We start from the raw sequence: 27,743 nt of genomic DNA on the forward strand, positions 1-27,743 counted from the left end.
TGGTTAAGATACTTTGTAAATTCATGACATGTGGAAAGAGAATTGTTGAAAACCATATTGGATGTTCTGTAAGGAAACAGTAATGCAAGTAAGTGAAAAATTTTATTCTAGCTAAGAGTGAATAAGACTATCATAAAATATGAGAAAAATCATAAAAATATGAAAGGATTTAGTATTCAGATTTCTTCAAAAATATTCTTAAATTCTTATGCCATTTTAAAGAGACTAATAAGAGAAACTATGTAGGGGAACCATGGTCAAGGTAATGGCCTGGTCTCACTTCAAGTGATGGAAAATGATTGTACATTTATCAACATTAAGTGAAAGCAGGATTTTAAAGGTATGCATGCGTCTTGTCTTCCTTGAATTTTTTGTTTTAAATGTCTTTTCCAAGAAACAGTGACTATCATATAAAACACCACAGGCTGATAACGTTAACGTCTCAAAGTTAAACTTCAGATGACGTCTCTTCCATGAGTATCAGAATCAGTGGCAAGTGCTAACACAACAGCTTGAGTGGATGTGTCCCACAGACCCTTTAACCCAATATGCCCAAAAGTGAACACATCACCTGCCTACATATCTTCTTTCTGGTGTTCTCTATGCTTCATTCTTAGGCAAGACAGTAATGTCCTGGACACTCGGCCCAGTACAGGAGATGGCTTTGTTTCTCCATATCCTCTACCTACATGACATTCCAGTTCACTAACAATTTCTACTAAGTTTCCATCCTAAACATTTCATGAAACTAACCTTTTATTCCTACCCATACTACTATTCCTTTAACCCAGATTCTCATCATCCCCACCATGAAGACAGCCTCCTACTTGGTCTCTTTACATTCAATGTGTTTCCCCATAAATAGATTCTCCACACAGCCTCCAGAATGTTCTATCTAAAATGAACATCTCGAGGACTCATCTTTCTACTTAAAATTTTCAAAATGGTTTCCTTTTCCTAGGATAAACTACCTATTTCTTACCATGAACTAACTTATTTCTGTACCTCTTGACTTATACTTCCCATTCTAGAAATACTGCATTGCTTGGAATTCCTGGACCACACACATGCTTTTACTGATGTCATTGCTTTTAAATGAAGTATTCTTGAATTCAACCAAAATGGTGAAAAGGAAGTCTCTGAACTCCCCTCTTCCATGAACATACTGAATGTACAGCTACCCATGGAGAAATTATCTTTAACAGAAGTTCAGAAACTGGGCAACTCCTAAACCTCTAGTGAATGAGGAAAATATCCCCATCAAAAAGGACAAGAGAGGCTGAGACACACTCTTGCCATAAACCCCATTCCCCCATCACAGTGCCATATGATTAGAGGAAACTCCCAACTCCTCACTTCTCTCTGCAAAATGAAGGATTCAGAACCCATACTTAGTTGCCCTAACTGTTAAGATTCCCACTTGAGGGAGGGGCCTCCAAAACATCTAATTGTGAAAGCAAATGAGGCTTGAAACAGGGAGACTCAAAACTATAGTAAAAAAAGAAAAAAGAAAAAAAAACGTTGATAAGGGGTGATAAGGGCCTGTGAGCAATGACTGCAGCTATCCCCCTCAGAGTTCTGCATGGAGGGAGCAGGCAAAAATGAAATCAGTCCATCTGGGTACTTTAAAAGCTTTTTTCTGTAGGTCAGCATTTTAATTTAGCACAAGTCTAGGGTCTGGCTAAGATCCTCCCTGAAGACTGGGGAAGCTAGCAGACTCTTCCATTGCCTTCTTGCTCTAGACCACTCCAAGTCACCAGTATCATCCTAGGAAGAGCTTGCACACATATCTGGTGTCCCAAGTTTTTGTGACTGCTGACTGAGAGGAAGGACCGTGGATCACTTGGCTTTGAGAACCAACAGGGCTTGAATTTATAAGTCCCACAGAACTGTAGCAAAGAAAGAAGCAGCAGTTCTTAATGGGTGCAGAAGCACTCTCCCTACCCCCATGGCTATATGCCTGGGTCTAACACAGAAAGAGTGGGTAAAAATGCCCATCACCCAGTTTCTCCCAGGAAGGGGCTTGACTACATACTTTCCCAGCTGTTGCCTGGGGACCCAGCTTCCAATAAGCTTGCATCTGGGTGCCAAACCGGATCCTCCCCTTTGGGACAATGATTGGTTGGACATACTCTCAACTACTGTAACCACTAGGAATGTAGAAGGTGGTTTGGACAATCACAAAGATTTGAGAAATGACCAGAAGCTTGGGCCAAGATGATTGACAAGGTTCATCTTCTACACAAGGCCACCACTCCCTCAAGGCTGAGAAACGTGGCTGTTTGATTTAATATGCAGAAACCAACACTGACAGAAAAAAAAAAAGAATAAACAGAGACATGCCTGCCAAATAAAAGGACAAGATAAATCTCCAGGAACAGAAGTTAGTGAAAGGGGGACAAAGGATTTGCCCAATATGGAATTCAAAATAGTGGTCATTAAGATTGAATTATGAAGAAATAGAAAATATGGACAGATCTATTACCATTAAAGAGATTGAATCAGTAATGAAAAACCTTCCAACAATGAAAAGTTTAAGACCAGATGAATTTTTCTAATGAATTCTACCAAACATTTAAAGAACAGTTAATACCAAGCTTCCTCAAATTCTTCCAAAAACAAAACAAAAAAAAAAAAACCCAAAAAACAGAAGAAAACAGAACACTTTCAAACTCATTTTACAAAGGTACAATTATCTTGACACCAAAGCCAGACAAAGACACTACAAGAAAGAAACAGGCCAATATCCCTGTTAAACATAGATGCAAACATTCTCAACAAAATACTAGCAAAGTAACTTCAAAAGTGCATTAAAAGAGTCATACATCATAATCAAGTATGATTTATTCTAGGGATGCAAGGATGGTTCAACACCTGCAAATCAATCGATGTGATACACCGCATTGACAAAATGAAGAATAAAAATAATATAAACATAAAGGATATGAAGTTGACATTAAAAAAAGACACAAAGAACAGAATAGAGAAGCCAGAAATAAAACCATGTATACATGGTTAATAAATTTTTGACAAAGTACTTGAGAACATACAATGGGGAACGAATAGTTTCTGCAATAAATGGTGTTGGGAAAACCAGATTACTGCATGCAAAAGAATGAAAGTAGATCCCAATATTACACCACACACAAAAAATGAACTCAAAATGGATTAAAGATGTGAACATAAGACCCCTGGAAGAAAATAGAGCATAAAATCCTTGGCATTGATCTCAGTGATGATTTGTTTTGTTTTGTTTTGTTTTGTTTGGATTTGACACCAAATGCAAGAATAAACAAATAGGCCTACATCAAACTGAAACGCTTCTGCACAGCAAAGGGAACCATCAACAAAATGAAAAGGCAACCTATGGAATGGGAGAAGGTATTTGTAAATCATAGATTAGATAAGAGGTTAATACCTAAAGCATATAAGGAACTTACCCATCACAACAGCAAAAACCAAAAATAGGATTAAAAAATGAGCACAGGACCTGAATAAATATTTTTTCTAAAGAAGACTTACAAATGGCCAACTGGTATGTGAGTGCTCAGTATCACTTATCATCAAGGAAATGCAAATCAAAACCATGATGAGATTTCTCTTTTCACCTTTTGTTATGACTAGTATTAAAAAGACAAGAGCCAACAAATGCTGGCAAGGATGTGGAGAAAAAGAACCATTGTATACTGTTGGTGGCAATGTAAACCAGTATAGCCCACTATGGAAAACAGTATGAAGGTTCCTGAAGAAATTAAAAATAGAACTACCATATTATCTGGCAACCCCACCTTTGGGTATATATCCAAAAAGAAAGGAAACCATTGTCTCAAACAGATATCAGTGCTTCCATGTTCATTGCAGCATTATTCCCACTAGCCAAGGTATAGAAACAATCTAAGTGTGTGTCATTGCATGAATGGATCAAAAAAGGTGGTATATGTGATATATCACATATACCACCTTTTATATATATATATATATATATATATCACACACACACACACACACACACACATATATATATATATATATATATATATATATATATATATATATAATATACTATTATTAAATCTTGATATGGAAGGTATTATGCTAATTGAAATAAGCCAGATAGAGAAAGACAAATGCTGGGTGGTATCACCTATATGTGGAATCTTAAAAAAAATAAAAGAAAAAAAAGAAAAAAAGGTGAACTCATAGAAACAGAATAGACAAGTGGTTGCCCAGGGCTGGAGGGTAGGGGAAATGGAGGTTGATAAAGGGATACAATTTTCAAGTTTAAAATAAATAAGGTCTGAGGTTTTAATGTATAAGATGAGGATCATAGTTGTTAACACTGTACTGTGTAATTGAAATGTGCTAGAAGAGTGCAACTTAAACGTTCTCAAAACAAATAAACAAAAGAAATAAAAATGGGTGGCTCAGTGGGTTAAGCGTCTGACTTTGGCTTAGGTCATGATCTTGAAGTTTGTGAGTTTTAGCCCCATGTTGGGCTCTGTGCTGACAGCTCAGTGCCTGGAGCCTGCTTCTGATTCTGTGTCTCCCCTTCTCTCTGCCCCTCCCATATTCATGCGCTGTCTCTTTTTGTTTCTCAATAATAAATAAATGATAAAAAATTACAAAATAAATAAATAAAAATATATGAGGTGATTGATATATTAACCTGATGGGGTAATCCTTTAATTTATGTATACATATATCAAGTGATCACATTTGTATACTTTAAACACCTTACTATTTTGTCAATTATAACTCAATAAAGCTGAAATTAAAATTAAAAAAAGTGTTCTCCTCGCTACTTCCCCACCATTCACCTACTGGACTCTCTAACCTCTACTGGACTCAATTCGGGTGTCAGCCACTGGGGACTGGTCTTCTCTCTGAGCTCCAAGAAAAAATGTGCATAATAGATTTTTCTTTGCCTCACCATATTATCTTAAACGTATGCCTCCTTATTTCATCTTTGATTGCCCTTCTTATATGGTCTTAATTATTGGCTTACTTGAATGAAGTCTGGGAACTTCTTGAAAAAAGTTTCTGTTGGGTCATCTTTTTATCCACTGTGTCAACCACATTATTTGGAACATAGTAGTTCCTTATAGTTTGTGGAATTAATGAATGAATTGAAATACTGTTTTCCAATAAATATTCTTGGTACAAGATTGTTGTCTATTAAGGTAAAATTCATTAAAATCCATATAATCAAATCTCATAAACACCCCAAAATGAAAACTACTTCTTTTCATTTTTGGACATTCTAAATTCATCAAAATTGAAAGGTACAAAAGCCTAACTTGTGTACCTTTACATATACGTTTTGGATTGTGTAATTGATCTTATTGAATCAGTGATTTATAATTTGGTGCATAAAAGAAAAGAATGTGGTCTTAATCTGGTATAACTATTAATATTAATGTTATTCTTTATCTTAATTAGAGAACTGAAACTTCTTTTTTTTTAAGTTTATTTATTTTGAGAGAGAGAGACAGAGTGTGCATGAATGGAGTAGGGGAAGAGAGACATGAGTGAGAATCTCAAGCGGGCTCTGCGTTGACTTTGGGCTCCATCTCATGAATCGTGAGATCATTACCTGAGCAAAAATCAAGAGTCGGAAGCTCATCCAACTCAGCCACCCAGGCACTCCACGAACTGAAACTTTTATTTATAGTTCTGAGTGATTAAAATCCTTATGCTTTTCTCTTCCATTTCTTTATTTGGTTTGTTGTAGCCAGTAATGTCTCATGTCTGGAACCTGGGTTCCTTATGCAGGAAGCAAACTTTGCTACCTTCTGATAAAACTAGCATGGGCCTTCTTTCCTTTCTATTGTTGAGTTGCATCCAAGCCTTTCAGATGGCCTAGATTTTGACAGTTCCAGAGAACCAATAGGAAGAAAGGCGATGATCTCCACTTTGGTGAGACTTTGCCAATAGGAAGTATGGGACTGACATTTATAATCCACTTTTGATAATGAAATCAGCTAAAATTTGCTCTACCAGTCATTCAAAAATTATCACACCCTTCTTCCACACACAATGACTTTCCTCTCTTTTAGGCAAAGCCTTTTATTATGGAATGCAAATTAAAACTGTGCAGAATGGGTAGTATATATAATATCCTTCAGCATTTTAAAGCAGATTTAAAAAGGAAAACTATTGTTTCCCATGTTGAAACAAAGAGTAAGTGAAATGGAAATTGAAATTTTACATCTCATTTCTACCCTTAATTCTAAAAATTACATTCAAACATATGCAAAAGGAACAACAATAACAGCCAACCGAGCAAACACACAAATGATAGGGTAGGTAGCATTTTTATTTCTTCCATGTTTTAACGTAACTTACCCTTGTTTCAGAAACAATACTTATGTTCTAGATAATTACCAAAGTTGAACAGCAGAGGGCAGAAAATAGCAAATTCTGTTTCTTTGAGTATGGTACTCAACTATAGATCTCGCAGTTTTGAAATTTTAAAAATTGATTTTATTACTGATAAATTTGAGTTATATTTTTGAAGGGAGAAGTTTCTAAGTACTCAAAATAAATTCTAATATTTTTCATGCATTTTTATAACTATATACTTCAGTCAATTTAAATTTATTACATTTATATTGACAGTATTCTATGCTTGAAGAATATAAGCTGTATAAATATTATAGTGAATTAGAAAAAGCTCCATGAATGATAATATTAATACAATGATGCTAACATTGCAGGAAATGTATTCAGCTATGTTGTGAAATGTACATACATAACAGCTTTGTGAAAGACACATTAATAGAATAGCAGCTGAATTATAAGTAATGCCTACTAGCTTTGTATTTCTATATTATATATGAATTATAATTTGTTATTAAACTAATATTTAACCCAAATTCTTACATTATTTACTAGGGAAAATTATCTATGATTCAGCAAATTCTTTATATCATTCGCTTTTACAGTAATTCAGTAATTTTGAGTTCATCTTTGCCTATGAATTTGAAACAGATTAGGATGAAAATAGTTTTTGAAACATTTTTGAGAGAAATAAACAATTTACATTGATCTATACTTTAAACATCACAGTTTCTCCACATTTAAGCTCCTTTCCCTCTCTGTTTTCATTCCAAATTACTTTTATGAAATTGAAGTTCTTCTTGTGGAAAAAATGGAATGGAGGAAAAAAAAAGAAAATAGCTGGAAAGGTATTTTTTATTTTGCTCTGAGATATTATTTATTCATTTATATATCTTTTATATATATCATATATTTCAAATAGGGAATAATTTCAAATCATTTTTTGTCCCTTACCTCAAAACTAGGGATTGAATAGATAAGACTAATTTAAATAGTCTTTGTATTGTAAATTTGGATATATTTTTATTTATATGTTTTACTATTTTTATTCTTATTTAATTTTTAAAAAGCTCAATGCATTTTAATTTTTTTTTTCAACGTTTTTTATTATTTTTGGGACAGAGAGAGACAGAGCATGAACGGGGGAGGGGCAGAGAGAGAGGGAGACACAGAATCGGAAACAGGCTCCAGGCTCCGAGCCATCAGCCCAGAGCCCGACGCGGGGCTCGAACTCACAGACCGCGAGATCGTGACCTGGCTGAAGTCGGACGCTTAACCGACTGCGCCACCCAGGCGCCCCAAAAGCTCAATGCATTTTAATTCACAGGGCCTATTTTGCATACAGCGAATTGTTTATTGACAGACTAAAATAAATTCTTGGTGATCAAATAGGGAGGTATTTTTAGCCTAGCAATAAGCTTAGTAATAGATTATGGATATTTTGCTTCCTGGTTTAGGAATAAATATCTAAAATCAAAAGCAGGGAAAGACCATAACTTGGTATCACAGAATTATAGGATTTGAGAGCCGCAGAGGCCACTTTGACCATCTTTCTCATTTCTAAAATGGGGAAATCAAGGCCTGGAATGATAAGGTATAAGATAACAGTCAACAAGGAGGCTGTAGGAATGATATTAATGTGGCAATTGCACAGGAAGGCAGCATGATAGACCAACTCTCCTGGCATTCTGAAATATCACCAAGTTATTCCTTTAGTATTGTGAGCTCCAATCACCTGTTTCCTGGAAATAGTCCCTTGTACTCAGCCTTCCTTTATTTCTTTGTTTAAACCAAAAAAGCTGTAAAACTTAAGAATTTCTGAGGCAGCAGAAGGAGTTGCCAGAGCAGGTTCCCAGGCAATTGCTTGGCACTTGTGAAGTGCATAAATTCCACAGGGGGAAGTCTAGTCTTCCATACTCTATCAGCTCTCTTTTCACAAACTTTTAATCCCTAACCTCATCTTTCTTTCTCAGTGATCTTGAGCTCCGTGGGTTTGAGGTGATAAAAGCTTAGCTTACTTTCTTTGAGCAGTGATTTCTCAAAACTCAGGGCCATAACACTGTGGAATATCTGGTTTCTCACCATGTCCCTGGGGAAGATTCTGCAGCTCAGTGGACTTTTTAGATTTATTTCATCTTCTAATTCCTTTCTCCTATGAGCCGTTCCTTGAAACGGAGTCTTTTGCTTTCAGTAAAGAAAGGGCTTCTTCTAAAGAGCCAAGTCTACATGTCTTTACTATGGGAGGGAATCTGCAGTGAAGTCTGCAAGACCTGCACTCATTTGGCTCTGCAAGTTGGCATGATGACCAAGTGGAATACACTCTAAAGATGAGATATCCATGCAAAGTATCTCAAAAATTCAATCTTGACTTCCTCTTAAGAGACTTTAGCCTTTAAAGATAGAATTTTGTTTTTCTTTTCCTCTGGGTGCTGGCTATCTCACATTTGGCAAAACTTCCCAATTTTTGAACACTTCTTCGACGGGTGTTCTGTCTTCTTGTTTGCTTTTTGGCTGGGTCAGGTAAGGTGTACGAGAGCGTTTCTATATTGCTAGGTGAGTTTTCACAGGCTACAGAAAATGAAAATAAAAATGACTTTAAATGCAAAACAGCAGGGCCTGGTGAGAGGACGCTTCACCGGCAACAATTAGCAATTCGGCTTCTGCACAGCAGCCGGAAATCAGCTTTGCTGCGTTTGGTCCAGGCGGGAGCATCTCAGCGGCAGCTGCAGCGGCGGCACAAAGGTAGCACTGGGCTAGGAGCGGGGCGCTGTCCTCGGTGCTGAAAGGCGGAAGCGCTCGATGGGCGCGACAGCTCGCGAGACCCGAGGTCTAGCCCAGGGATCGTGGCGGCCCGGCTCTGAGCCGCGCTTTCTCGGCTCGGCGCACGCGACGCTGCCAGGGCAGTGCGGGGTGTGGGGTGCGGGGGAGGGGTGGGACGCGCGCGCCAGCCGCCTGCCGCGAGTCGCGCACGCGCGCCCGGGGCTGCCTGCTCTTCTGTGACTTGCGTGTGTGTGTGTGTGTGTGTGTGTGTGTGTGTGCGTGTATCTGTGTGTGTGTGTGTGTGCGCGCGCGCGCGCGCGTGTGTGAGACAGAGGGGAGAGGGAGAAGAGAGCGCGAGAGAGGGTGAGTGTGTGTGAGTGCATGGGAGGGTGCTGAATATTCTAAGGCACTGGAACCACAGCGGCAGCTCCGCTGAAAACTGCATCCAGCCAGTCCTCCGGACTTCGGAAGCAGGGACAGGGCGCAGGACATCAGCAGCCACCAGCAGGACCTGGGAAATAGGAATCCTTCTGCCTCCACTTCACGTTTTTAGCAGCTTGGTGCTAAATTGCTGTCTCAAAATGCAGAGGATCTAATTTGCTGAGGAAAACCGCCAAAGAAGGAAGAGGAGGAAAAGGAAAAAAAAAGGGGGGTATTTTGTGGATGCTCTACTTTTCTTGGAAATGCAAAAGATTATGCATATATCTGCCCTCCTTTCTCCTGTTTTATGGGGACTGATTTTTGGTGTCTCTTCTAACAGCATACAGATAGGTAGGTACCCTTTGTGCTCTGCTTTTGAATTGTGCATAATTTGGTGGTAATCTTTGTTCACAGTGGACAAATTAATTCATGTCATGTAGACTTATGTCATACCTTGACTGCATTCCAGATTTAAACTGCCTAGAATATACATATTTTTCTTAGCATGTATATTGGCTTTGGTGCAAAAGAGGAAAAGGTGTTCTCATTTCTGATCTCCAAATTTTATTAATTCTGCCTTAAACAACATTTTCCTGTTTGTTCAGATTCTCTAGAGGGTCTGAATGCAAACCTTGTGATTATCAGGAAAGGCTAATATTTCTGGCCACCTACCTTGCCCTCAGACTCTCATCTGTGCCTTGACCCTTTAACTACCATTTGGACGATCAGCTCCCCGCTGCCCGAGTCCGTTGATGTGTTTATCCGGCCTATTAGCTGAATAAGAGACTCCTGGGCTGTTGGGCGCTAGCGGGCTCCCCTCCTTTCCTTCTCTGGCACTGACACTGTTCTCCTGCTTGGTGTTTGTTCTTTGCAGGGGGGCTATTTCCCAGGGGCGCCGATCAGGAATACAGTGCATTTCGGGTAGGGATGGTTCAGTTTTCCACTTCGGAGTTCAGACTGACTCCCCACATCGACAATTTGGAGGTAGCAAACAGCTTCGCAGTCACCAATGCTTGTAAGTAATGAATATTCATGTCTTTTGGATGCCGCACGCGGAGCGCCCGCGAGTGTGAGTGTGGCGTGTGTGTTTCAGTGTGTCAGTGTGTGGGTGTGAGTGACTGCACACGCGCGTGCGTGTGACGGCGTAGGGAAAAAGTGGCTGCAATCTCGGGGACCCCCGCTGGCGGTGTGTGTGTGGGGGGGGGGGGGCTGAAGAGGGACCGAAAGGCATTGAAAAGTGTGCGCACTAGGGAGGTGGAGTGGTGATTGGAGCTGGAGGGAGCTCCCTTAGGTTCGGGGGGTTCTAGTCTTGGGTGTTTCAAGAGAAGCCCTCCCTGTCCCTCCGCCTCCACCCTCCCCCCACCTTGCGCGCCTGGTGGTACCTTGACCACAGAGAACACGCTGTTTCCCCGGGCGCGCTGTCGGGCTGCTGGATAGATCCCACGGGGACTGCTGAGCCCCGACGCCTGCCCCGGCAGCTGCGCTCCTCTCCTGGCCCTGGATTTAAATCCACAGGCCCAGGACGGATTCATCGTCTGGACCCCTGGAGCCCCATATTACCCACCTCGACGGGACAAGTTGTTAAAATGGTTCTGGAGTTGGGTTCCGGGCTGTTACGTAACGCCCACCCGAGGGGCGCGGCGAGGCTCGGCGAGGAGCGGAGGCTGACGCAGGCCCAGGGCCCGGCCGGGTCGGGTAGGGGTGGAGGGGGAGCGCTGTCAATTTCTCGTTGCTCTGTTCAGCTTGAGCCTAAGTTGAAGGGGGCGATTCTGCCGCGGGCGCCGCGGTCAGCTCGCCGGCCGGGTGCGCTTTGTTCTTAGGTAGCGGGGCTCCAGCAAAGGCAGCAAGAGCTGAAGGACCTGAAAGCAGTTGGAGCCGGCCGAGTTTGGAAATCTGAAGGAGAAGTGGCTGATCAGCCATTTTAGTCTTTGCAGTTATCCATATTAGCCCTAGCACTCCGCGCGGGGTTCCGGGACACGCGATGAAGCTCTGCCAAGGCTTCGGACAGAGTGATAGAACGCAAGCAATTAAGTCTCTAAAAGGTTCAGTGGAAGGGTTCGCGGGCTCCTGTCCTGGCGCTCCCACCCCTGCGACGGCGTGGGCAGTGCAGCCGCCGCCACTTGTACCTTCCTGCCCCCTTCCCAGCAGCTGCCATCATTTCCTGCCAACCGTCTTGGGAGAGTCTTTCCTGCCTTAATGTTCTCGGTTTTTATTTCATAGTTAACAGTTTGGAGGGGTGGGTTGCAGATGGCCCACCTTCCACTTTGGCGACAGTGTAAAGGAGCTAGCGGAAAATTACCCCAGAAAAAGCCCAACTGCAGCGTTCCCACATGAGACAAACTGGTTGCCATCGCAATTCCCCATACTGAGCATTAATCATAGAGTCGATGGGTTAGCTTGATTATGGTATATCAGGAACATCATCAACTCATTTTGAAACTACCATCATGCGGATGAAGGAATGGAACAGTTTTCCTTTACTGGTAGAACAGGGGCATTATTGTGGTTATGTTAGGTGTCTACAATCCAATTGTTTATAAACAACCTATTTAAGAAGTTTTCAGTGCCATATATATATATATATATATATATATATATATATATACATAACAAGTGAGAAAAGAAACTAAAGGTGGGGGTGAGGGGTGAGGAAGAGAGAGAGAGTCTTATAGTGGATTTGCAGCTTTAAAAAACTCAGTGGAAGAATATTAGGAATATTTGGAACAATTTTAGTACATATACAAATACAAAGAAACTGTTGTAGTTTAATTGTTGAAGGTTTTTATACTTGACCTATTGACCTACCGGATTTAGGTTATTTGTTTTGATATCAAGTTTCTATTTTTCTTTTCCTGAATTAAGAGTTTAACACGCGCCTGTGCTAAGTATCTAACTGTATGTAATTGTATACTAGTGTGAAAATGCTTTGAAAAGTAATGAAACTAAGGACTATGATTATTGGAAGTATGTAGATTTTTAATACAGGGTGAAAGTAATTGACAGGTACACTTTGAAAAATGGTCAGTGTTTGAGAAGTTCACTCATTGGTGAAAATAGTGAGAGGGCCAGAGTAAGAAGATGACAGATATGTCCACTGAACAAAATGAATATTCCTTGCTTCTAAGAGATATTGAATGACTGTTGGGTCTTTGTAAAGATTAAAGATTACTTTTGGTTTAGGTTATAACTAGGTTAGGTCCTCAGTCTCAATATTTTTGAATAGATTTATTTATTTTTTTTTTTGAATAGATTTATTTTTAATATAAATTGTATTGGAATAAGATATGCAGACAGAAAATGTGTATTAAATACATGTATAACTCCATGAATTTCCACAGAATGAATACATCCATGGCACATGATTTTCATTGAAAACACACATACACACACAATTTGTTTGACCACACTTCTGAGAAACTGGGAAGATCAAATCGTCATTTTGCACAGATTTTTTTTTGTTTTTCTCAGAAAATGAAGCTGAAATAAAAATGCATGTCTCCAGATCCCAAAATTATTCATCCATGGATTATTATTCTAAGACACTAAAATAAATCATGGTGAAGAACTGAATGTCTTTTCAAGTTTGGCATGTACTACTCCCATGTTATAAGTGATCTTACTGATTGCTAAAGAGAACTAGTAAGGGACTTTATACAAAGGAGACCCATTGGATAGAATTTTCTGGAGTTGACATTGACTCATTGAGCAAATAACATTTTTGCGACTCGCTTTCTTCATTCCCTTAGGAATTTCACAATCTAGAGATTGTAACAAGAAATGGAGCGTTTGTGTCCTTCATTTCTTTTCGTTTTGCCAAGGGCAATAGAACATTAAAATTAGTGTAACTCTTTTATGCTCATGTAAACTACAGTCGTGAAGTCAGCAGTCAAGAACTGAATGGAAATCTTGAATATCAAATTTGTTAAGATCCGTCTTGATCATTTAAATCCTGCTCCAGGTTTTTCTCCAATGCTTAGCCTCTGTTGGCTTGCCTTTTCTGTCAGGGGAGTCCACGATTCTTCACTATGAAGTGGAAGGCAACATCAAATATGTTGATAGCTAAAACCAAAATGACCTTCTCTCATTTCCTCCAGAAATGTAAGGAATTCTACTTTTTAACTCCATTATTGAAATAGGTGTCATCCATCAATGTTCATACAGTAGCTTCTTGTTTTACCTAGCTAAATTGTAAGATTCTCAGAGTTAAATTTCTATATTGAGAAAGTGGAGTTTTATAACTTCATAACATAAAAGAAATTCATTTACTCATTTAATTTTATTCCTGAGATGAAGGCACTTATTTGGAATGTGTAGGTTGACATCGATTTAAGGATCCAGCAAGATCCACCAACTGGGTTAAAGTTATGCAAATGAAATGAAGTCATTATTTTGTGAGCTGGGTAAAACGACTGTGCAGGGCACTGAACTCCCACATCTTCCTCTTTCACAGTCACAGTGAGATAAGGAAAGTACCTGTTTATTCCCATTTGTTGCCATCAGTACCTGAGGAAATAAAGACAGATTTCCAATTCTTTCTTTTGCTCTGTCTCTCCCCCTCCTCCCACCCCCTTTTCTTTTCTCCTTTTCTTTCTTCTTAGCTAGAAATAGTACTGAGAGTTTTTTTTTCCCTGAAAACTGTTAAAACCTAAACCTTTAATATCAGAAAATACAAACCATAAAACTGGAAAAAAAAAAGACTAGCATCTGATGTGTTCAATAGTTCAGACTAGTGTGGGACCTCAAGAATTCCTCCCTTTTTCCCTCCCCTCCTCCCTTCCTTCCCTCCCTCTTTCTTTCCCTCTTTCTTTCTTTCCTCCCTCTCCACTCCCTTCCTTCCTTTTTTCAATATATATTGAGTTCCTTCTAGTTGTCAGGGAATAAATGAATATTTTTCTCATAGAAATTCATTTCTTCTTCTAACATTTTTCTTCTATGCTCTTTTAAATAGTTTTCAAAGTCTTGTAGACCTTGATGCCTTTAGTGTGCACAGGCCACTGTGGTCTTGTCTAAGAACCTTAGTATGAGGATATGAAGATATTCTAATAGTCCTTACACAAAAGCAATGTATTACAGTAACTAAAAATTTTTGTAAAATAATAAATCTGATTTGGGCATATGTGTACACACCACTTATTTTATATAGTTTAACAAAACAGCAAATATTAGGAAAATACTAAATATTCTTACACTATCAAAAAATTTAATAACCTAATACTGTGCTCATTCCTAAAATTTCTTTAAAGTAAAATTGTCTAAAGCAGCTATAAACATGAGAATTTGATCCCATAGGGCTTTAGAATGAAAACTTTTAAGGATTAAATTTCCTCTTCAAAATCTTTCCTTTCTATTTCTTTTCATGAATGACTTTGACAAATTGCTATTAGTCTATTTTAAAATAATTCAATAATTTTATATTTCAATTCCATAAAATAAATTATAAAAATATGTAAAGAAATAACAGATAAAAATCTACTTTTTCTCTAAGCCAGCAGATGGGGATGTTGGAGAAAATATTGTTCTTTCATAAAACTGTTGCGCACACTAAATACCTTTTGAAACACTGTAAACAAATTTATTTAGAGAAATTGAAAAAAAAAATCTATAAATGGCATCCACTTTGAAAAACTTCACCTAAAATGCTGTTTGAAAAATAATTCACAATACCTTTTAAAAACAATTGTCTTTGAGTTTGCATAGATTATCTTAAATATCCTTGTAAAATTGACTAATAATAATAGTAATAAATGATTACTAAAGGCATCCATGGACAACATTGACTGTAAATGCTCTTAGAAGAGAGAGAATTGTAAACTTGTATTTTTTTCAGCTTTTAAACCTTGATTCTGCAGATATCATTTTTGAGGTATATTTCTTATCATTGAATTTTAGTTGTGAATTATTAAAATTGTGTATCTGTGTTCATAAAATTAATTAATGTTTGCTAAATCTTTATTACAATTTGCTGGAATATGATTGTATGTGTGTGTGTGTGTGTGTGTGTGTGTGTGTGTGTGTGTGTGTGTATGTATAGTTATAGATTATAAGTGGTTATAGATGGGCTGGGTTATCATGTCTTGCCATTTTTATTGAGGTAATTAGTAAAACTGGAGTTATCAACATATGCAAACATTTTGTAGAATTAGAATCAACTTGGATGCTATTAAGCAAAGATTAGAATTCATGGTGTGAAGAAAACTGGGACACATGTACCAGAACACAATACCTTACAACCTGGTGTTGTAAATATTGTTATAATCAATTGAAGGTTACAAAGAAAGACGTAGGTCTTTATATGTAAGAATAATTAATTTGTCATTAGTTGTTTGGTTTTTTTTGTAGTTAAACTTACGTACTTTACTTATCACAAGAGAATTTCAAGAAAATGATACATTATACTGCACTATACTACACTATACAATCAAAGAAAGAATGGCATCAGTTGAAACATTCTATTTTGGGATTAGAGATGTTAAATATTTAAATGAAAATACTATATGAAACATTAGAAGCTTGATGTTAAAGAAAACTTATTCCTGTGCTTTTTCCTTTTTGAGGTCTTGCAGGCTTCAACCTGCTGACTCAAAAAGTATGGAGCATTTCCATTTCACATCAAGCCTTTAAAGTGATAAGGTCATTGCACTGTGACATTATGACAATAGAATGCTGATTCATGCTCAGACCTCGGATCCTCTCATAATCTCTTCCAATAGCACTGTACAGACTTTTCAACTTCCTAGAGCCCCCTGAATTTTAAGGAAGGCTGAAAAGAGCAATTGTTTCCTAATTAGTCCAGCATGTTTTGTTGTATAGAGTTTTCAGAGAGTATATTTTTTCCTTCTTCCTCTCTTCCTCTTTCTCCTTCTCTTTTTAAAAAAAGTCAATGGAAATACTTAATTTGCAAAGCAAATGCCATTACAGAAAATAACATTTAAATTTAAATAGAGATTTTTGTTTTAAGGGAACAAAGGATGCATTACAGAGTTAAAATCTTGTCTTAGATTTAAATGTTTTATTGGGATTGGTAATGGCCACTGGATAAATTATATTTCCTTTTCTTTTTCTTTTCCAACTGGATCCTACTGAAGTTTCCTTAGATGTGATTAAAACGTTAGCTTTTTTATTATGGTAATTTTCAGTAAAAATTTCTGAGATTTTTCTCTAGTGATTTGAATAACTAATTGACAAACTTCTTATATGACTATGTCTTTTCAGTACGGTAAGATAATTAGTTGTTGAATTCAGGGTTAAAATTTCAAAATCTCCCCCAATTTAAAAAAATTAATACATCAAAATGTTTTTCAAAGCAGATTGTACTAATTTGGGGGGAAAAAAAAGGAGATGAATGTGGTTCTTACAATGGTGTTGATTAGGAGTTTGACACCTATTATTTTTCAGTACTGTTCAATTTATTTTATCATTTTTGATAATTTTAATTTATAGAATGAAATCATTTAAAAATTAACATGGGGAATGAGAATGTGGCCTTCTTAAAGGAGGCAGGATCATGCCTTTTTTGTCTTTCTATCCTTCACAAACCCTGTCCCCGTTCCTAGTACATTGAGCGACTTAATGATTGTTTATCTATTAAACACATTTAATATTATAGGAGATTTTCTTATTATAGAATTATACTTTTTAAAGTCAGAATTTTGCTTTTCCTCTTCATTTTGATTACAAAAGAAACAATTTACTTGGTGACTGCCTCATATCCTATTTAGATAGAGGTGTAATATATTTTTCATTTCCACCTACAGGCTGCATATGTTCAGTGTTATCATCTTTATTCCTTAAGGTACATTGCTATATATTAAATGATTTGCTGAAGGGACGCCTGGGTGGCTCAGTTGGTTGAACGGCTGACTTTGGCTCAGGTCATGACCTCATGGCTCCTGTGCAGGCCCCACGTCAGGCTCTGTGCTGACAGCTCAGAGCCTGGAGCCTGCTTTGGATTCTGTGTCTCCCTCTCTGCCCCATCTCCACTTGCTCTGTGTCTCTGTCTCTCTCCTTCAAAAAAATAAAAAAAATAAAAAATAAATGATTTGCTGAAGATAAGTAGAATACACACGTTAAAGAGGATTTACAAATGCTGTTAGGATGATGCCAAAGCCATGTTGGTGGTGGTCAGAATGCAAGACTCCATTACAAGGGTACTGACACTTATGGGTGTCCCCGGCTTCCATTTTAATTTTGGATTTTCCACAAAGCGTGACTATACGTAATCCTTGAATGGCCACAAAACTGTCTTAGTCTCCCCCTGCCCCCACAATAGCTTACACCACAATTTTCTATGTTAGTCTTTTAGTGCAAATTAAAAAAAAAAGTACCAAATTGCAATGTTTTTTTTCTTTTAATTAGAGGATATCTGAGAATGAGGAGTTGATGGACACAGTGTCTTATTGTGGACTAGTTGCTCTAATATTTGCACTAATGTGTACAATTTTTTATATGCATGCCTTTGTTTTTGTTTGTTTGTTTTTTGTATCAACCTTTTACCTTAAGGATTTATTTTCCAGTAACTTAGCTTTGTCCTGTTTTCATTCTGTTGGTAATTTGCTTCAGCAAAAGTCCCTCAACTTGTCATTCTAGACTTTTTTAGTGTTTGGACATTAATTAACATTTTGAAAAAATCATTTAAAATACTACTGATTTTTAGCTTAAGGTCAAAGACAGTTTTAAAATTGAGAACCTTGACATTTGTAAGTGTCTTCAACTGATTAGAACACATAGGTTGGGAGATAACAGGGTTAATTATAGGAAGGGAATTTATGAGGAGGTAGTTTCTTAGATTGTTTTAATTTTTGTATTTTTTCGTGTTTCTCAAATAAATCACGTATACACCCCTCATAGTTTTACTATTTAGATTCTTTGAAAAAATTTTACTGTATAGTTTTATGTATTTCATTTATGAGTTTGTTAATTCCTCTGTTTTTTCCTATTTCAGTAATTAAAATATGAGCACAAACTGGGTTGAGTTGAGTGCCTACATTTTAGTACATCCAAAATGTTTTGAATATGTCATCGTATTTCTATGGTACTTATTAGCCTTTCATGTACAATTAATTTTAATCGATAAATATTGTGGTATTCACTTGTTTTATGGTCCTCCGATACTTACACTGTGATTGAATTTCAGTTAACCTCAGAAGATAATCCTTCAAGGCAAAGATATTTTGTCTTATCTTTATAAATACCCAATTATACTGGTGGAAATGATAGAAATATGGTTAAGGAAACAGGAGAAACCCTGTTATCTCCCAAACCTATTTGTTCTAATCCGACTATACCCTCTGCTTATTATTAAAATATAGTGAAGTGTTACCCGATTGCTCATCCTTATAAGAGATTATGGCCTTAGTCAATCATTTCTAACTTCAGCATAAATTAATTGAAACTCAAGTTACATAACTTGATAAAAAGATTTTCAGGGTGCCTGTGTGGGTCAGTCGGTTAAGCGTCTGACATTTGGTTTCAGCTCAGGTCATGGTCTCACCGTTCTTGAGCTCGAGCCCCATGTCTGGCTCGATGCTGGCAGTGCAGAGCCTGCTTGGGATTCTCTCTCTTTGTCTCTCTCTCTCTCTCTCTCTCTCTCTCTCTCTCTCTCCCCCTGCCCCTCCCATGCTAGCATGCTTTCCAGAGTGTTTGTGCTCTCTCTCTCAAAATACGTAAATGAACATTAAAAAAAAAAAAAAAAAAAGGAAAAGATTTCCTCAGCCCGTAAGCCTTGGCAGCTGATATTAAGCCTTTACATTACAATCTTGTTCTCTTTCAGATTTAGTTTTCATTGTACAATTCCCTAGCATCGGTAGTCAGTCCATTGCAGTTAACGATGTCAGCAATTTGATTTTATATATATATATATATATATATATATATATATATATATATATATATACACACACACACACACACACACACACATATATATATATATATACACATATATATATACATGTATATATATATATATTTCTTATGCAAGGCTAAAAGGATAGAATGAGATATCTATTTTAAAATAAGCATCTTCAGTCAAGGGGAAAGCATTTACTTTTCTTTTTTGCAGATCGAAATTGCCAGATTTCTTAAAGTGTGGGAAGAGGGCCATGGAAAAGCAGGAGAAACTCTAAGAGGCAGTGTAACTTGATGTACTAGGCGGGACAGTAGAAATTTGGAACTAGAGATTCTGTTTTTTAAGCTTCTCTTTGTCATGGAGTCCCCGAATTGCACATCTGTTGTCAGTCTTCATCTACAATGGCATTGAATTACTACAAAACAGTGAATTCTTATCATAATATTACTGTTGACAAATAGAAACTATTTCCAGACTTCCAGAGGGAGTCAAGAAGGAAAGGAAGCATTATGCATCCTTTTGTGCCCAACACCAATTTCAGGCTTTGTATCCTTCTGAGCTGGTGAAAAGATTTGCCTTTGGTAATTCTGAGATAAAATACTGACTGAAAAGTTTTGGGAAACAGTATAGATAAGAATATATAATGTGGAACATATTACTAGATTTTGAATTTAGGAAGGGCATGCACTGAGTCATGATAAACTTTACCTCCTGCTTGTGGTAGCTGAGACATTGTAGCAACTGAAAACTGCTTGATAAATGGTAGCAGTGCTTATCAGTAGAACACAGAAAAAAATTGTCTTTTAGTTTAAGTTACCTGGTAATGCTACATCCTAGTTCTTTAACATCTAAATAATATTGTCACAATCCCAGATATATTTAAAAATATATTAGCATGTCTTAGAAGAATATTCAATGAAGTTAATGATAATTCTCAAGCCATATATAATTTTTGTCATTGAAGTTAATTATTTAAAAATTCTTGAAGAATATTTTGGCACAGAAATGCAGAACACAATGAATAATTTCCATCTGAAGAATAAGGGTTATAAGGTGTAGGATGATCAGTTTGGTTTAAAATATATTTATTTTAATATATATATATATATTAAATATATATATTTGGTTTAAAATATATTTAAAAATATTGTCATATGTATTTTAGTGATGGTAATTTGGAACATTTTTAACTTATTCTTCAAGGGCTTCATGTAAGGTATTTATTGTGGGTTATAGATATTTAATGGGGCTGTCTGTTTTCAATGATCCAGCTACCACAGAAATAGCTCCTAAAACTCTAGAGTGGGAAGAGGGACTTCCTAAAGAGAGAGAGAGAGAGGAGAGAGAGAGAGAGAGAGAGAGAGAGAGAGAGAAGGAGAGAGGGAGAGAGGAAGAAAAGCATCTCTCATAGCAATCCTTTGGCAAAGAAAGTTCTGGAAGCGATCTTTAGGAGTGGTAGGAAAGGTCTGTGCTTTGCTAGTCTTTCTTAAAAGATACATTTCAACTTATGTCATGATTTTCTTTATTTGTGTCTTGTATTTGTCAGGAATTGAAAAGTTTCAATCTTGTTCTTAGTTTCTGTATGAAAGGGAGATGTTGAGCTTTGTAAGGCCCAAGCAGTTTCACAACGTATAGCTTTATTTATTTTAACAGCTTTCTAGTCTTTACAAATTTATGGTGTTATTACTAATTGACATATGGACAGGAAATTCTAGGAACAAAGGCAACAATGCACAGGGAATATCAAGGAACTATATAGTTTTAGTTCTTTGATGGGAAAGACTATAAATCCTCATCTTTATACTCAGAACACAGAGAGTCAGCGATTGTCATCTTAATGCTTTGCCTGTGAAAATAAAAACAAACAAACAAAAACACCCAAAAAACCTTTGATGCTTTACAGCCTTGATATCATGAGAGACAGAGTAGCATCGGTTAGGAGTCTGAACTTGGAATCAAATTCTAGTCTGCTTGTTAGGTGTGTGGCATTAGACAAGTGTAATCTAGGTAAGTTTCAGTTTCCACCTTTGTGAAAGGGAATCATCCATTAGAGGACCGTTTTGACGATACACAATAGACCTAAAACACTGCGTACTGTGTTTGGCACTAAGTACGTGAAAATTGGCAAACTTTTATTATTCCTATGTTAGGATCTTTAGGTAGTTTTGATATGCATTGCTTTAAGAGGGGGAATGGGATAAAGAAAAATGCATTTCTAGTTTCTTGTTGGAATCTTTTTCTACTGTTTGTATACCAGGGCAGGGCATATGTTGTTTGGTGGCAAAGAAAAGACCAGCAAAATAAGCCATAAAGCCTCTTAAAGTTTTGCTTGGTGCACTAAATTATGAAAATGATTTTTAAAGACTGAGGTGCTGAAATTCGAGTGGTATTACATCTTTCCCTTTGTCACATATCACTAACATTTAGGATGGCAACAATTTCGAATCCTCTTATTCCTGGTAGATCTTTCAAGCACATAATTAAGATGTAGTCTGATATCTTTTTGAACTGTACACATTATAGATTCCTAATTTTTTATTTTACTTCTTTAATTAAATTATATTTATTTAAGTGAAAAGCAGTCAAGAGACCAGGCTTTGCATTCAGCAAAAATGAGTTTGAATACGCTCAGTAGCTTTACGATGCAAAGTTTTTTTTTTTCCTCTTTGTTACATGAGGCTGTTTCCTCATCATGTCTGATAATATTATTGGGGGTTTAAATGAGAAAATAAATGCCTTGATTAGTTTGTCACAAATGATCTGAATTTTCTCTTCCTTTCTGTATCCTAGCCCTTTACTTTGAACTAAACAGCATGCTCAGAGCAATGGAGGAGAATAAAATTCTTTCCTTCAGAGAGCTTACGTATTTGATAGTTTTACATTTATATATAGCTTTCATCTTTGCAAAACACTTTCACATCCATTTGGCCTTTCCTGTAGGTAGGTCTGTAAAGTTTATAGGCTAAATGGAATTATTATACTGATTTTCAGATGAGAAAACAGAAACTTGAGTGAATTAAGCTACTGCAGATTTGTGGAGGAGCTCTTGCCTGGAGAAGCCTGCTACTTCCTAGGTCAGAGCTTCTCCCCCATCCTAGATGGCAATGCCACCAGTCTATTAAAATGAGCAGACAAGGTTTGAAGTTACGGTTCCGACATTTATCAGTTACGTGACTCTGTATGTATCAGCCACGCTTTCTAAGCCTGTGTTTTCCTCTGTAAAATGACAGTCACTGTAATACCTACCTCATAATATAATTGTCAGATTTCAATGATAAGAGTTGCCCAATATAATATAGTGATTAATGTTGCTAATTTTAGTAATTTCTATCCCCGTTAGTGTACATTAGTCACATGTACTTGACTCTATACTTTTAGATGCGTGGAGGGGAAAGCAGGTAAGGAGGGCTAATGTAGCTCTCTAGGTAATTTTCAAATTAATAAGCTTCTTTAATATGACCACTCCAACTAATATTAGAGGCTAGGGTTTTATTTTCTTATCATCTTTAGGAAACTGGTGAATATACACGTCTTACAAGAATTTAGTGTGCTCTTGGTCCACAAACCCTCTCTGCAGAATTCAACAGATAAACAGAAAGAACTGAAAATTATGAATAAGTTAACAAAAAATGTAGATTCTGGTTAGCATTGTTAATTGTGAATATTTGATTCTATTCAGTTACCACTTTTATCACTATATTTGAGCAAGTAAACAATGATGGTAGATGTTTCCTATGTGTGACATTAAACACAGGACATGTTCATTGTGACGTCTTCCTTGTGGACCAGTTGTCTGCATCTTGCTGCTGGTTGGTTGCCCCATGTCATCTTCCTTAAAGTTCCTTCCTCAGCATGAATAAGGGAGGCTCTTTTTTTGCCTTTTCCTACTCTGTTGCAAAGGTCTCAAAGATTTGAAACACTCTCAAATAATTACTTGTCTAGAGCATACTTACTTTGGAGAATGGAGAGACACTTTCTAAGGAGATGTAACCACTGACAATAAGTAAAAATAAGGAAATCTGTGAATGAGCTAAAGTTTTTCATAGTTCATAAATTATTCACTACCTCATATTGTGTTGACTTCCATTAATCCAGTGCTGCCTCATATTGCAGTTAGCGGCATGTGAACTCTTTCATGTAGTATAGTAAGAACTTGGGTCAAAAGTATTCTTTTAAGCAAATCCATGTATTTACAGGATAAAGTTACATTGATAACTTTTGATTTAGACCTGAGGTAGAATGCATTGGGTAAAAGTCAAGTGTGTATCTTCAAAATACTTATGTCTACCTTGTTAGTATACATCAAAACTTATATCAGGATTTTCTTCTTTGTTTACCTCTTTCCTCAAACTTTTAGTAGATGCCTGTTCCATGCCAATTTCTTGATGATCTCTGAGATGACAGAGAAAGATAAGGTTTCTATATTGGAAATTATTCATGGCTCCAAAATCATCTTTTTTTATGGCAAAGGTAGTAGTTTATCTAGGTCAGCTAGGTGATTTTCTTATTATGTTAGTGTGTGTAGTGTAGTAATGGTTTCTAGGTCATTTATAAATATTATTCTGTGCCTCGGGACTAGATTTGAATCAGAGTATCTTAAGAGTGGAAATGGTAATTCCAAAAATTGTGAGGAAAACATAAAATTGTCTTGATGGAAGCTGAAAAATAATTATCTTATATCGGATTTAGAATATTATTAGAAACTGGGTGGTCCAATGAAGAACCAGTGATAGTAACGGTAATGTGAATTGAAGATCTGTCAAAAATAGTTTTCATTTTCGAATCATATTTGGAAATGATAATTTTTATTTTATTTTGCATGACTTTTTTTTCCCCTCTCTGCCAAAAGCTTTTAAGTTCAGTTTGAACTGGTATAGACTATGGAAATTGCTGGGTAGTCTTTTTATAAATTAATTAGATGTGGGCTATATTATATAATTGTTGTAAATACTATTTTAGCTTATTATGAAGAAATAAGTTACAATTTTTACAATAGTAGGTTTTATGAAGTAGTTACAAATGTTATTGTGAGTAATTTGAACTAACACATTGGTAGTTCTCTTGTAATGTTAAGACAGATTTTATGTAATCTAAACTTTGATTATTGTAGTAGTTTGAGAATTTCATGTGGAAAATTGTGATTGTCTAAAAAAACTGATGTAGGATTGGGGCACCTGGGTAGCTCAGTTGGCTGAGCATCCAACTCTTGAGTTTGGCTTTGGTCATGACCCCAGGGTGTTGGGATCAAGCCCGATGTTGAGCTCCACCCTGAGCATGGAGCCTTCTTGGGATTGTCCCTCTCTCTTCCTTTGCCCCTCATCCCTGCTCACTGTCTCTCTCTCTCTAAAAAAAAAAAAAAAAAAGATGTTTTTAATGAAAAGGAAAAATATCAAATAATTAAAATATTTGTGAATAATAACATTTTGGTACTGTGAATGACTTAAAACTTAAAACATGGAGAAAATTAGAATATAGTTCTTAAGGTCTTTATATTTTAGGTTTAAAAATTCTGATGAAAATAACTCTTGTATTTGGTAATTTAAAAGAAAATATTTATTTATTTTTGAGAGAGGGAGCTTGAGCAGGGGAGGGGCAGAGAGAGAGGGAGTCAGAAGATCTGAAGTAAGCTCTGTGCTGACAGCAGTGAGCCTGATGTGGGGCTCGAACTCATGAACCCTGAGATCATGACCTGAGCTGTCTGACCTTCAGCCTACTGAGCCATCCATATGGTAATTTTTTGAACACTACAAAAGGGAATATAATAAATATGGAGTCTTTTTTCCCTTCCCCAATTCCACTTCTTTCAGATTATCACCTTCATGGTTTCCGGAAATTCCAGTATGACATATGCACTATGCTGTCTGTATCTTGATTGTTTCCAACTTAACAAAAATTGAAGTGCTTCTTTTATCTGCACATTTTCCTTTTCCTTTGTAGTCACTGAATAATATTCCCTTGTTATTTAGCTCTGTCTTTTGTTGGTGATTTTTTTCTATTTTTTCCTATCTGGTTTAATATCATGTGCAAATGAATTTGCAGAATAGATTTCTGTGAATGGATTAACTGAGTCAAAAGGTGTTTGCATTTAAAATTATGCTACATCGGAGACTATAGATGCTGGAGAGGATGTGGAGAAACAGGAACCCTCTTGCACTGTTGGTGGGAATGCAAATTGGTGCAGCCGCTCTGGAAAGCAGTGTGGAGGTTCCTCAGAAAATTAAAAATAGACCTACCCTATGACCCAGCAATAGCACTGCTAGGAATTTATCCAAGGGATACAGGAGTGCTGATGCATAGGGGCACTTGTACCCCAATGTTTATAGCAGCACTCTCAACAATAGCCAAATTATGGAAAGAGCCTAAATGTCCATCAACTGATGAATGGATAAAGACATTGTGGTTTATATACACAATGGAGTACTACATGGCAATGAGAAAGAACGAAATATGGCCTTTTGTAGCAACATGGATGGAACTGGAGAGTGTGATGCTAAGTGAAATAAGCCATACAGAGAAAGACAGATACCATATGGTTTCACTCTTATGTGGATCCTGAGAAACGTAACAGAAACCCATGGGGGAGGGGAAGGGAAAACAAAAAAAAAAAAAAGAAAAAAAAGAAAAAATAAAAAAAAAATAAAATTATGCTACATGTCCAAAAAAGATATAACAATTTACAGTCCTACTTAGAGTGTATGGTATGCCTGTTTTTTCCCAATCTTATTAGTAGTGTACAGTATTGATTTTTTTTAAATTAATTTCTCTTCAAGTTAGTTAACATACAGTGTAGTTTTGGCTTTACGACTAGGACCCAGTGATTCATCTCTTACATATGACACCCAGCGTTCATCCCGAAGAGTGCCCTCCTTAATGTCCGCCACCCATTTAACCCATCCCTCCATCCAGCAACCCTCAATTTGTTCTCTGTACTGAAGAGTCTCTTTATGGTTTTCCTCCCTCTCTGTTTTTATCTTATTTTCCCTCCCTACCCCTATGTTATTAAAATTTTCAAAGCTTTGCCACTGGTGGTTAATTGCTTAAATTTACAATAATAACTTTTCACTAATACTAAAAGTTTCTTAACATTATTATTTGCATTTCTGCATGTGTGTATCTATGTGTGTGTGGGTGCTTATGCACCTATTCATAACCTGGTGCCCAGTTTTCTATTGGGTTATGGTTCTCTATTACTTACGGATATATATATATATATATATATATATATATATATATATATATATTTTAAAGTATCCATATACTTTGTTGATTTTGTGGCTATTTTTGTTTTTCTTTTAACCTGTGTATGATTTTTCGGAATCAAGATTTCAGTTCATGATTTTTAAGAATACACCACTGTTATATTTTAGTCAAATTTAGAAATTGTTCAGGATTTTTATGCCTTGCTCAGCAAGACTTTTCCCACTCAATGTTATTTAAAGAAAAACAACTGCTCATTTTTAAAATTAGTATCCATCCTATTTTGGTTTCATGATTCAGAATAAATCTTTGATTCATCTGGATTTGTTTGATATAAATACTCAAGTAATGATCTAGCTTTAGTTTTTCCTTTATAAGGTTAGCCAATTATCACAACATATACTAAAAAAATACATTTTTTTCTTTGTTTTGAAATGCTATCAGATTTTCTACTTGAGTAAATAGTTCTTTAGGGAGTTAAAAATGAACAGGGAATTTACCCAGAAAATGAAATAAACAAGATTAAAACTCTATTACAGACAAACGAATGTAAAGTAATGCAAGGCACTTATTTCCTGAACAGTGCTATTCTTATAAATTGTGCTTTTGTGTCACTGGGTCTCAGATCAATAAAAGAGGATGTCAGATTTTGAACATTAACTGAGCCCAGAGGGATAAATAAAGGATTTTGTTATGTTTTTTGGCTTGTGTCACAGCTCTAATATCCCTTAAATGGACTGCTAGTTTTACATATTTCTTTACCTATATCAAGGTTTAAGTAATGAGTTATGACTATGACTTGGCTTCTGAGTATCACTTTGAAGTTAATTCAGTGTAACAATCCATACGTGTTCACAAATAGAATATTAAAACCAAGGACTGCAATCAACACGCAATGAAGAAAGGTAAAGGAACTCATATCCTCATGGTTTTATTAACTAATATATAGTTTCATCCTCAGTTTGTCATAAGAACTAGTTTTATGGGCTTTCTAAAGCCAAATATCAAGCTATTTATGATATAAATATTATTAAACTGGAATGCTAAATAAAACACTAAACTGTTACTTGCATCAATAAATACTTTCAATTTGTCTCATGGTATATGACATGCACATATATTTTTGGCTAAATATCCGGGAAAGCTATAAATCTTTAATCACCACTTTCTGTAGAACTCT

General features: G+C 36.5%; 1 protein-coding gene across 3 annotated transcripts in view; it reads left to right on the forward strand.

Moving 5' to 3' along the window:
• Window positions 1-9,298: 9,298 nt before the first annotated feature.
• The window catches only part of GRIA2 (glutamate ionotropic receptor AMPA type subunit 2), a 157,697-nt gene continuing 139,252 nt past the window's right edge, over window positions 9,299-27,743 (forward strand). The window contains exons 1-2 of one of the 3 annotated variants that reach the window (XM_060653906.3): window positions 9,299-9,870; window positions 10,394-10,534. In XM_060653906.3, coding sequence (XP_060509889.1) covers window positions 9,783-9,870; window positions 10,394-10,534 — 229 coding nt within the window. In that variant the 5' untranslated portion in view covers window positions 9,299-9,782. The remainder of the gene's footprint in view (window positions 9,871-10,393; window positions 10,535-27,743) is intronic. The other 2 variants (XM_060653904.3, XM_060653903.3) reach the window with 2 other exon arrangements.

This window comes from Panthera onca, chromosome B1, assembly GCF_046562875.1.
Source record: "Panthera onca isolate mPanOnc1 chromosome B1, mPanOnc1 haplotype 2, whole genome shotgun sequence".
NCBI lineage: Eukaryota > Metazoa > Chordata > Mammalia > Carnivora > Felidae > Panthera > Panthera onca.